Source organism: Epinephelus lanceolatus, chromosome 9 (assembly GCF_041903045.1).
Source record: "Epinephelus lanceolatus isolate andai-2023 chromosome 9, ASM4190304v1, whole genome shotgun sequence".
NCBI lineage: Eukaryota > Metazoa > Chordata > Actinopteri > Perciformes > Serranidae > Epinephelus > Epinephelus lanceolatus.
In genome coordinates this window covers 34,903,908-34,914,989 of record NC_135742.1, presented here as the reverse complement: position 1 = coordinate 34,914,989, position 11,082 = coordinate 34,903,908, and the positions used below count along the sequence as shown (strand labels likewise).

The 11,082-nt window shown below is 45.9% G+C and overlaps 1 protein-coding gene across 2 annotated transcripts in view; it reads left to right on the top strand.

The window, feature by feature from the left end:
* The first annotated feature begins 1,640 nt into the window (after nt 1-1,640).
* kat6a (K(lysine) acetyltransferase 6A) overlaps nt 1,641-11,082 on the top strand; it is a 32,565-nt gene continuing 23,123 nt past the window's right edge. For both annotated transcript variants that reach the window (XM_033619898.2, XM_033619896.2), the window contains exons 1-2: nt 1,641-1,774; nt 3,240-4,726. In XM_033619898.2, the coding sequence (XP_033475789.1) occupies nt 4,034-4,726 (693 nt within the window). In that variant the 5' untranslated portion in view covers nt 1,641-1,774; nt 3,240-4,033. The remainder of the gene's footprint in view (nt 1,775-3,239; nt 4,727-11,082) is intronic.

The window sequence follows — 11,082 nt, the reverse complement described above, 5'->3', positions numbered from 1 at the left end:
CTCTGCTGTAGATCATGGCAAACAACATTATTTATTCATGGCCGGGAACGATAGATGCGGTGCAAGCTTCTCCTGAGTACTGTCCATCTGTTAGTCGGCCTACTGTACACACTAATGTAATATGTGAGTCCTCAGGAGGCGTACTAATAGCCGATCATGTGTTAACGCTTCACACTATTTATCTGTGTAATAACACTGCCGTTAATTATAATTAGTGCCTTGTCGTTGGAATGTGATTTATCTGTCCCTGAAGAAGTGCAAGATAAACAGCAAGTAAAATGTGACCTTACTGGTTTTATTTGATCACCACTGTGCTGACAGCAGTTCACCCTCTCACAAGACACCTCTAACATGGGAAAAGCTCAGGTCTAATTGCTCCCTATAAGACACTCTATAATCTGTCTCTGAGGACTGCCGTACACATCATTTTACACAAAGCTGCAGATAATTTAATTTCCACCTAGGGAGCTTTCAGCGTTAGCCTGTAATAGAAAAGGAAGATTGCTGCCAGATTTCCAACACAAGTGCCTCTGTATCACTATGATCATGAAATTGAAGCTGCAAAATCAGTTTTCCTCTATTGATTGTTTTTCTTCTTAGTAAGAATGCTGTACTTAAGTTGTTCAAATTTCCCCAAGGCAGATTCATAAATTATGGGGCTATACGTGATACTTTATCAACCCTTGTGTAGAACTCTGTGTGTTCTGAGACAAGATTGATGGCTATTTCTTTTAATGTTGTAATTTTTAATTTTCTACAACATATATTAAACATAAAGTGTCCATAACTTGCATATATTAAGTGCAAATCACTTTTAAATTGAGCACACTGCAGATTCAAATGTGATACCTTCACATTATGTTGCCTCCATCTGTCACCAGATGCTGTAATTTATATTGCACTGAGAGCTGTAAAAAAATGCCTTCTCTCTCCAAACATAAATTAGAAGAAAAGGTGTTAGACTCAGCTGTCATTTAATGAAATGTAACAAAGTGGATCGGCTGCAGACAGTTTACATAATAGTTTTCTTTGCTGGAAAGATAATACTCAGTTTCACAGTCTGACGAGCAATGCATTTGGAGACTACTCTGCATAGACAGATAATAACATGCTTTATCATGTACTGTAATACTCCAGATAGCTACACACTGCAACATCTGATCATCTCTGGGGACTGGATCTGTGTGGCTCTCTTCCCATCTTTAGCTTAAAAAACACACAGCTGCTACAATAGACTGCAGTGTGGTGGGGTGTCTCACTTTGATCTTTAAATACCCTCTAACGTTAAGGCACGCTCATTGGCTTTGATTTTTTTTTTTTTTTTTTTTTTTTACAACTGCTGGACAAAATGCGGACGCTCCCTTGAATCCCCCCTATGTAGCTGTAGTACAGCAGAGAATGCGAGAACACCTATCCTCTCTTTTTATTTTTTTTTTCCTCCTCCAACACCACCACCATCTGTCCCTTTCTTCCATTTCATGTGCTCAAGCAATATCCACACCCCTCTCATAGCAACAGCACAACGCCGCCGCCCCCCGCGCCTTGCAGTGAATTTTTCTTCCCCTAGATCTTCGCCTCGCACCATGCAGACGGTCCCTTGGCCCTGCCTGACGGTTCAGTGTTCCCCCCTCCCCCACCAGCCGTGCTCCTGTTTCACTCAAAGATGGCGTCGGCTCTAGAACCCCTGGTCTGTGGCTGCATTTTTAGGCTTGTTGTTGTCTCCGTTTCGCACGGTTTTGGCACCTTCTCCTCGGCGGCTCGACACGAAATTCCGGTGAGTAGCAGCGGAAACCGGATGGGGGAATATGAGATTTTTTACACGGTCTGCTTTACCCGAGCTTCCCTCGGAAACCAGAACCGGACCAGCTCGGGCTTTCTGGGGAACCGCGAGAGGTAGAGGGAGAGAGGGGTACGGAGGGATGATGATCGCGGAGGTGGGTGGGGGGTACGGAGGGGGGAGCCGAGGCCTAGCTACTTCGCTCCAGCGGCCTTGTCTTCACCGCACCGCAGGCTGTAGCGTTACGTGGGAGGGCGGTTGGTGGAGGGAGGAAGTCAGCGAGGTGGGGACCGCTTGTAGGGACGCGTCTAAGCGGGCAGAGGCTCCTCGCCCATACCACAGGCTGAGAAGGAGGCCGGAGAACATGTAATACTGCAGAATCCGCCGCTGTGATATCTTATTTTTTGCACTTGCCCGCTAGCCGAGATGGCCGTCTGCAAGTTGCATTGTGCCTTTTACAAGGCCGCGATCTTACGTTAATATCTGAATGACATTCAAAATGAGATTATTCGCTGTGTTTGCTGCGGTGTGGTGGTTAGTGCTGTCTGAAACACAGACTGACGGGGAATACGTTGTGTTTTTGAGCTGGAGCGCTGGCTAACCGCTCGTTTCATGCTGTTTACGTTTCGGGTTAGCGACTAACGTTAGTAACATAATCGTAACGCTAGCTCGTTGGCTAGCTTCTAACGTTAGCTTGCTAAACAACAGCAGTTAGCGGGAAGGCTTGTTGTCAGATACTTATCTACATAATATCATATCAGTGAGAGTAAACAGCACCGCAGGAAATAGTTTGGCATTGCAACAATTGGCTAAGCTTTGATTTTTAGCTAGCCTCTCAGCTAATGTTTGCTAACAGTCTGTGTTTTGACTGCATCATGTTTACCTTAGCAACCCAACTAGCCCACTGGTCAACTTGCTAGTGCAGTTTTTAGGATGGTGTTGTTTACCCTGTTATACCTCATCATTTCCATCATTATGTGACACATCTGTGCCATCTCCAGTGGTTGTTAGAGGTTATGGTCCTGTCTGTTTGTTGTGATTCCTGTACTACTCTGGCAGTTGTTTGGGCTGTGATATCTATGTAACATGAGAATTGCACGGTTATTTACAAAACCATACCAAACCATAGATTCATAAGCTGTTAGGAGGTGTATCAGCTAAGGGACTTCTCCTCTTCATAATTTGCATGGTATTACTAGTGCATGGCCAAAACTTATGGTGCTTTCTAAAAGCATGCATGGCTTTGTTTATATATGTGTGTTAGGGTACTATATGATGTCCCAGTTTTGTTTATAATGCTGCACCTTTTCTAAGGTGATCTGCGTCTAATTAAAACTCTCATCTTTAAAAGACTTAATTTCATTGTCATATATTTTTCCCACTTAACAAAGGTCTCACTTATTTCTGCAAGGTTTCGCTAACCTCTGTCTCTGTGTGTTGTTTTCTTATTTTTTTTGTGCAGGGTTCGTCAGCACCCGAAGTGCAATAAGCATGAAGGTGATCAGTCGTGGCTGCTCCCTGGGGTGAGATATCTGTTCCGTCCCAGAGCTGAGAAGCCTAGACTGCTGGAAGAATAAAAGACAGCGAGAGAAAACAAGTAAAGACAAGGAATCGTGGATGCAGTGGAAGTCCCCATCTTGTGGAATGTTATAATCCACAGAAAACATATTTACTGTGTTGCGCTCACCTTTATCATTGAAACACTAATTTTATGTCTTGGAGACCATGATCATCTTCCACAGCTTGCATTGAGATTCGGCTAGTTTGCCAGCGGCAGGAAACTGACTGAACCAGTTTTATTGTCCGTGTGTAGGTATTTTGCGACAAAGTGGGAAACACCTTATTTTTTGAAAGCCCCTCTTATCACCAAGATCTGCTCTACCCTACTTTGTGTTCTGTGGAAGTTTAAGTTGCTAATAGACCTGCTACTTCCTCCACTCCCCCTGCTTCTCGCCAGGAACTTTCACCTGGTTGGGAGTGGGTGGTGGGTGGGCTGCATTTTACAGGGTGGAGGGTTGGCTCGGGGGGTTTGTGCTATGGTCAGCTGCTCATTACCGTGCTGCTCATACTCAGCTTCTGAGGGACTCTCTGTGCGACCACAGGACAAGGGATAGTACGCAGGCAGAGGGCGAAGAAAAAGAGGAGGCGGCGGCGCTACGGCGCAGGCCAGGTGTGTCCTTGGCTTACAGTCCCTTTTTTTGTGTGTGGTCATTGCGGTAAGGCCTAGGGCCCCCTGCACCCACCCAGACCGCAGCCATGGTGAAACTGGCCAACCCAATGTACACCCAATGGATCCTAGAGGCCATCAAGAAGGTGAAGAAGCAGAAGCAGAGACCGTCAGAGGAGCGAATTTGCAATGCGGTCTCCATGTCCCATGGTCTGGATCGCAAAACGGTTCTGGAGCAGTTAGAGCTTAGTGTCAAGGATGGTACCATTCTTAAGGTCACCAACAAAGGTCTCAACTCTTACAAGGACCCTGACAACCCAGGGCGCTTGGCTCTGCCCAAGCCCAAAGGTAGTGGCAGCTCAGGAGGAGGTGGTGGAGGTGGTGGAGGCGGTGGAGGGGGAGGAGGTGGCAGCAGCAGTGGCAGTGGTAGCTCTCACTCCCATTCGGGGAAGAAACCAGGACTCGACTGGAACAAGTTGATCAAGCGGGCCCTGGAGGGGCTCCATGAGCCTGGCGGCTCCAGCTTAAAGAACATTGAGCGCTTTCTCAAGTGCCAGGCTGATGTGGCGGCCTACTTGTCAGGCAGCGGCTCCATGGGGCCCGGCCTCTTCCACCAGCAGCTGAGGGTGGCCCTGAAGAGGGCCGTGGCCCATGGACGTGTGGTCAAGCAAGGTCCTCTGTTCCAGCTAGTCAGCCGCAGCAGCTCCCTGGATGACGGAACCGGGACAGTGTCTCTGGAATCACTTCCACCTGTCCGGTTGTTGCCCCATGAGAAAGACAAGGTGAGAAAGACAACAAACATGTAAAGCTATGTGCATGCACCTCAAACTTAGACATGTTAATAAAATACACTAAATAGTAAACACCTGGTCACAGTCATTATGGACATCAAACAGCAACAGTTACCATTTTGATGTTGTTGATCAGTGTTGATAGAAAGTTTTTGTATACATTACACATGTAAAAAGATAAAGGGGTTAAACCACTCTTATTTGTTGGCACCTTGTGTCTGATAAGATCATGCATATACTGTTGAAACAACAGCTGTCGTTGAGGAAAGTGTGACAAGAAATCAGATGTGCTCCTCAGTCAAAACTTTTTGGGGCAACAGAAAGAGAGTGAATGTGATATTTGAAAGTAACAAAAAACACCCTGTGAGTCTTTTTGCAATCCACACAACAGTCACTCTACTCATATAATAGTTGCTGTACACCCAGATTTGTCCAGATCTATTAGCTGGCATTACCCAAGACATTGGCACTGCATTTTCTCTGCTTGTTCAAATTGGTATTTTCCTACAAGGCTGTATTTTACTACAGCACAGCATGGTCTTTGACTGTGTGAATGTTAGTTGTGAATTTTCATCCAGCATATGGTGTAGTGGTTTACATAGCACATTGCAAAGTTATTTTAGAAGTGGCTGAGAAGGGTTGAGCAACATCAGACAGATGCCAGAGTGAGGATCTTTGCACAAACTGGAGTGTGCATCTTTGTGTTTAAGACGTGAGAACAGGGGTACTGGGTCAGAATACATGTCAGAAAGACTTCACTGAACCCAGCTGGTCAGTGTGGATGAATATATGAGTGACAGAATCTCAGGTGTGTGCGCTGTGATCCAGGCGAGCAATACAGGCGTGATGCTGGGTTGGTGGCTGGTGGGCCAGCTTTCAGCTGAGGAGGAGGTCAGGGTAGAGAGTCACATGGCTCTCAGCCTCCTGCAGGGAGTGTGGACCAGCTGCAGGGCTGCTCCTTGTCAGGAGATGGGTGGAAGAAAGGAAGAGAGGGAAGGGGAGGAACACAGACAAGTGAGAGAGAGAGAGAGAGAGAGAGAGAGGTGGTCTGTAGTGGTGCCAAAGGAAGAAGCCTGGATGACGCAAGCTACAGGCCTCTGAAACCAGAAAGGGAGAGAGAGGCAGAGACACAGAGAGAGAAGAAAGCGAGAGAGACAGAATGAGTTAGAGAGAGAAAGAGAGAGAGGGAGAGGCAGACATGCAGGCGACAGAGGAGAGAGGGAACACACCCACTTTTGTAACCTGATCAGAGAGAGCAGCCTGCTGCTAACCTCTGCTTCGAAGGGCCAGGGACATGTGTACACACACACACTCACGTTTAAAACCATACAACTGCATGCAAAGAAAGGAACAGAATAGTACAAACAGACATAAACACACAAGCCGAGTGCAGTCTGCCACAAGATCTCACACGTACACATATCACTTCAGATGCCTACAGACGTGCAAACATGCATACATGCATTCTAACAACCAGCACGTAAGTAAACCTGTTAGAGCTACACGCCAGTATCTTTCAGCCATGTGGCCCATCATTGGGTCATATGTCACTTAGGTTATCAGACAGCCAGTAGATCTGGAGGATACCAGATCAGCCGTAAACACTGTTTTGACTGGCTCCTGGCTTTATCTGGCCCCTGTGTGGATGTGTGTGTGTACAAGTCTGTGCAGCTACAGAAGCTCATGTTAAGGACAGCCTTACACATACACACACACACACACACACACACACACACACACACACACAAAGTAGGATTAGCCTAGAGAGCAGGCTGAAGTCACATGGGGTCTGCCTAACATAGTGACCTGCTTGGCTGCAGATGGCCCGCTCTTAAGACGAACAGAGATCAACCTCTTTCTCTCTGACTCAGCTACTGATAAGCCTGCCTTAGAGAGCCAAATGAAAACACAAAGGAGTGCACACCTCAGTGGGAAAGCGATGTTTGTACACAGGGGAATTTGTAATATCTAACTTAATATTGCACCAGTAAGTGTAAAAATTATCACATCCTGTAAATTTAAACTAAATTTTGTCAGAAAATCAATTTTAGCCCAAGTGATTTTGCTGAAAGAGAAAAAAAGACCACCCTGTTGAATCAAATTGTTCAGCAAAGATGTTGAATTAAACGTGTGGTGATTTTGTTGTTTGTGACGCGCATCTTCAGGCTGGATAGGGCATGGAGAAGCAGCTGCAGCAGTGAGGAAATTGACATTTGCGTCTGGCATTCACACAAGCCTGTTTACTCTTCTCCCTCCTGCTTCTTGTGATGTTCCTTTTCATATATCTCTCCAGAGGATGCAACCTTATTGCTGCTCCATCATGTGTGTTTTGCAAGTGACTGCTGGTATGTGCTTGATGTATATGTTAGCCTGTGCCGGTGCGATGGCATATGCATCAAAGAGATAGAAACTATGCGCTGAAGACAGAGTTGGCGTTGCATGATCACTCCGCTCAGTTCCCCTGCTCTTCCACCGGTGCATCATTGCTATATTGCCCCGCATGATTGCTAACAGTTATGATTTCCCAAGGAAAGGGGGAGAGAGAGAGAGTGTGTGTGTGTGTGTGTGTGTGTGTGTGTGTGTGTGTGTGTGTGTGTGTGTGTGTGAGTGAAGGCAGGGGGGAGGAAAATCCAAACAAATGGCTAAGCACTGGCTTTGACCCCATTTGCGGGGAGATTTGTGTACTCAACACGCTGATGTTTGTATCGGAGCACTCCATTCAAACAGGATCCCAGACCCTATTTCTGTCTCCCCCCTCTCACCCTAATAGGGTACCATTGCCAGGTCATGAAGGGGGAGCTGAATGGGGGAGTGAAGTCAACCAGAGGTCATGGATATATAGATGGCAAACCTCATTGCCTCCCTGAGCACCCGTTAGCAGTATGAGGCTACGGCCATTAGGTGGGATGGGCTTGACGCTGAGCCTTTGTGTGTATATCTGTGTGGGTATATAGTTGTGTGTGTGTGTGTGTGTGTATGATGTTCATTCCGTCATAATAGGCAAGAGCAATCTCCCTGCCCCGCAGTTGCCCTCTCCTCAACAGCTGGAGCGGGGTGAACCAGAGTTCTCGATGTGGACGTGCAGTGTCACGGCGAGGACGTGTGAAAAAAAGTGGCTCGTGAACAACATACACACAGACACATTATCTGCTCGTACACAGTGTTGTGGCAATTTCCCTCCAAAACATCCCACTGACCCTTTAACAGGTTAGCATCCAGCAGCTAATGGTTCCTTTGCTGGTAGTGGTTGTCAAGCTGCTACATTAGGCAATGCTTATTATAAACCATAATGGATATATTTATTCACTGTAATTCATTCCACTTTTCCAGTATTGGATCGACCCCACCTGTCTCTCTCTACCATCACACACATTACCTCTGCTTGTGTTGGTTCAAGGTGAAGACATCATGTATCATCACTGGGAGAACCGTGAATACAAAATGCCCTCAGACATCGATTATATGCCTTGGGTGCAACCTGCTTCTTTTTCCCTCTCTCTCTTACCTTCCCATCCCCCGTTGGCGCTATATCATGTTGTGTAGTCACAGGAGAGGATTTTGTGTGTTCACTGGATGGATGGAAACATTCTCAGAGTTAGCACAGCATCACAGGAATGCTTGGAAAATTATCTAATTGGGTGCGATGAAATGGTCTCCCTTGACTCTGTTGTCGGCTTGAATTTCAGATGTAGGACTCATCTATTTTTCCAGGAGGAGGTGAAACTTGTAGAAAGTCTTTATTTCTGCCTCCATTTCCCTGACAGGGATCTGTTGTTTCCATTCGGCCAGAGCCCTGGCCTCAGTTGACCCATTATTAGTGCCTAAAGTTGAATTTTCTTGTTCCAGTCTCTGATGGCACCAGCTTTAACCTCACACTGCGCTGCTACCACAGACCCAGTTCTTGTTTGACATTTAGCAGTACACACCAGCTGTGAAGTGGAAAAACTGTAGAGCATTTATTAAGTTGGTCAGTTCACACAAATTGTAATGAACATATTTTCATCTCTGCCGTAAGCAGTAATTTGCCAGTCATTGCCATTGTTCAATGTCGGTGGTAGGTGAGCACATGTTGCCCGAGTTTGGGTGGTATGTCCTGCACCGTTGGCACTAGCCGGCCTTTGTCAGCCCTCGTTGGCTTTAGTTAGCTAATTCAGCATGTTGAATTGGCGATTAGATGGCGAAACTTGTCAGTGAGTAAAATCACTGTGATTGGCAGTTCAACTCTGTCCATGAGAAGAGATATGGAAGTGATGAAAGCAAACAAACAGCTAAAGTCAAGTGCGCGCGAGATGAAAACAAACTTGTTACATCAGTGAAGTTTTTTTGTTTTTTTTGCCATTGAGCTCTGCAGCAAAAACGATTTGTACTTGTTTGTGTTATTGCTTGCTACCGCAAATCCAATAACTTTTGTTCTTTCAACATCGAGTTGTGTTGTTCATGTGCTAACTGGCTAAATAGCGTCTTCAATCTGTCCTATCGCTCCTTTGGTTTCCCTTTTTTAATAAAAAATGCAGACTGCCACCACCTGCTGGTATGGAGATTGATTTTTCTCTCACGCAAACGCAGAATGTATGTGCAGTGTGTACATGTGCAACTTTTTGGCTGAGAAACGAGGCGACACAACAGTCAGCCTTTGCGCAACTAGTTCTTTGATGTCAGTTTGGTGTGTCTATGTGTGGATATTTTAGATATCTGTCTCAAAGTTCCGCTGCCACCCCAAATACAGTCATCATTTATGGTGTGTGAAGTAGTGAAAAAACACATTTGAAAGATCAACAAACTATGTGTTTTTCCAGACATGGTGTCCCCAGGTAACTTAAAGGTATACTATGCAGGATTTTCCTTTAAGAAAAAGATACAGATGCAAAAGTAATCCCTCTCAACCATCACTTACAACCCACTAGAAATGTGTGGTGGTGTATTTATCTGCAGAGACCCTGCCCTCTGTCTGTATTTTCTGATTTTCTTATAATTGTGCTGTGGTTAGGATGTGTAGAGGGGTGTCGCCCACAGCCAATGATGGCATGCAGAAAAGGTGGGGACTTGATGAAAACGTAGCCACCATGTGCTAGACCATAAGCACCACACATCTAGGAAGAAGCTACGCAGCACAGCACTTTAAAACACAAACATAGTGAGGCGAAATACTAAGTGGACAGAGCTTGATCCGAAACAAAAGTGAAAGCAGAGAATGGGGATGAAAAGTGACACAGAGTTAGTCTGTTCTCTGTTGGACCGGTAGGTGCTGGCAGTTAGGTTAGCTAGCTTCCTCAAGTATTGGCTTTTCCTTAACAACAAATGTAACGCTCTTAGAATAGTAGTTTTTAGTGTACGTACAAGTAATGTAGGGAGGTGTGGCCAAGTTTGGATGTTGTGTTTACAAACAGTAACTGACAATTCCTGCATAGTATACCTTTAAGATAATCCACAGACCTCATTGTCAACAGTTTTCATCTGGACTGTCTTCTGAAAATGATTATGATAAAAACTGTTCAAAGTGAGGTCTGTGTCTAATTTGTCACATGCAAAACACATGCCAGACAGTGTGTTTATACAGTGCCAGTGTTTTACCAGTAGCCTTAGCACTGGCCATCATTTGTGTTTTCAGCAAAGGTGTTCCAATCTGACCCTACTGGCTGCAGAAGAGCAACCAGGAGCAGACGCTGCGAGCCATGAGTCTATAGAAACAGCATTAGCAGTGGTGTCAGCACCCAGGGGGAGCAGTTACCTCGAGCTCACCAGTGACTGTGATGTGAATGGCATTTGGCAAGGGAAGTGTAGCTGTGTGAGGCCTTGCGTATGGCTAACCTCACCACCCTGCAAATAGAGCCAATGTGTTGAGCAGCTGTGGAAGTGACGGCTGGAGCGCGGCCAGCCCCGCTCCGTTTGATGCAGTGATTTAGCTTTGTGCTCCCTGGCTAACCTCGACCATAATGGAGGGTGATGCTTGGCTGAAGGGAGGGCACGCTGGCACAACACACTTCCTCAGGCTGTTGTAGACGTCACATGAAAATGTAGACCACTTACTTTAAAGTCATTTATACGCCAGTGGGACCACAGGGATTTCAGATTTGAAATGTCAACATCACTCTCTTACATCTCAACCAGAGTCACTTGAACATCAATGTATACATGTTTGTGTACTTTTATATGACGCCGCCACCGAGTAATGTCTCATGACTACTAGTGCTTCGTGCATCTAATGACTACAAGTGCAAATGTGTTTGTGTGTCGTCTGCGCGGTGTGTCCTGTAACAGTGATCAATGGGTTTGTGTTCAAGGCGGGGGCGTCCATAAGGGAAGTGTGGTGGTGGTGGGGGTTGCTGAGATTGGGCTCCCATGTTAAT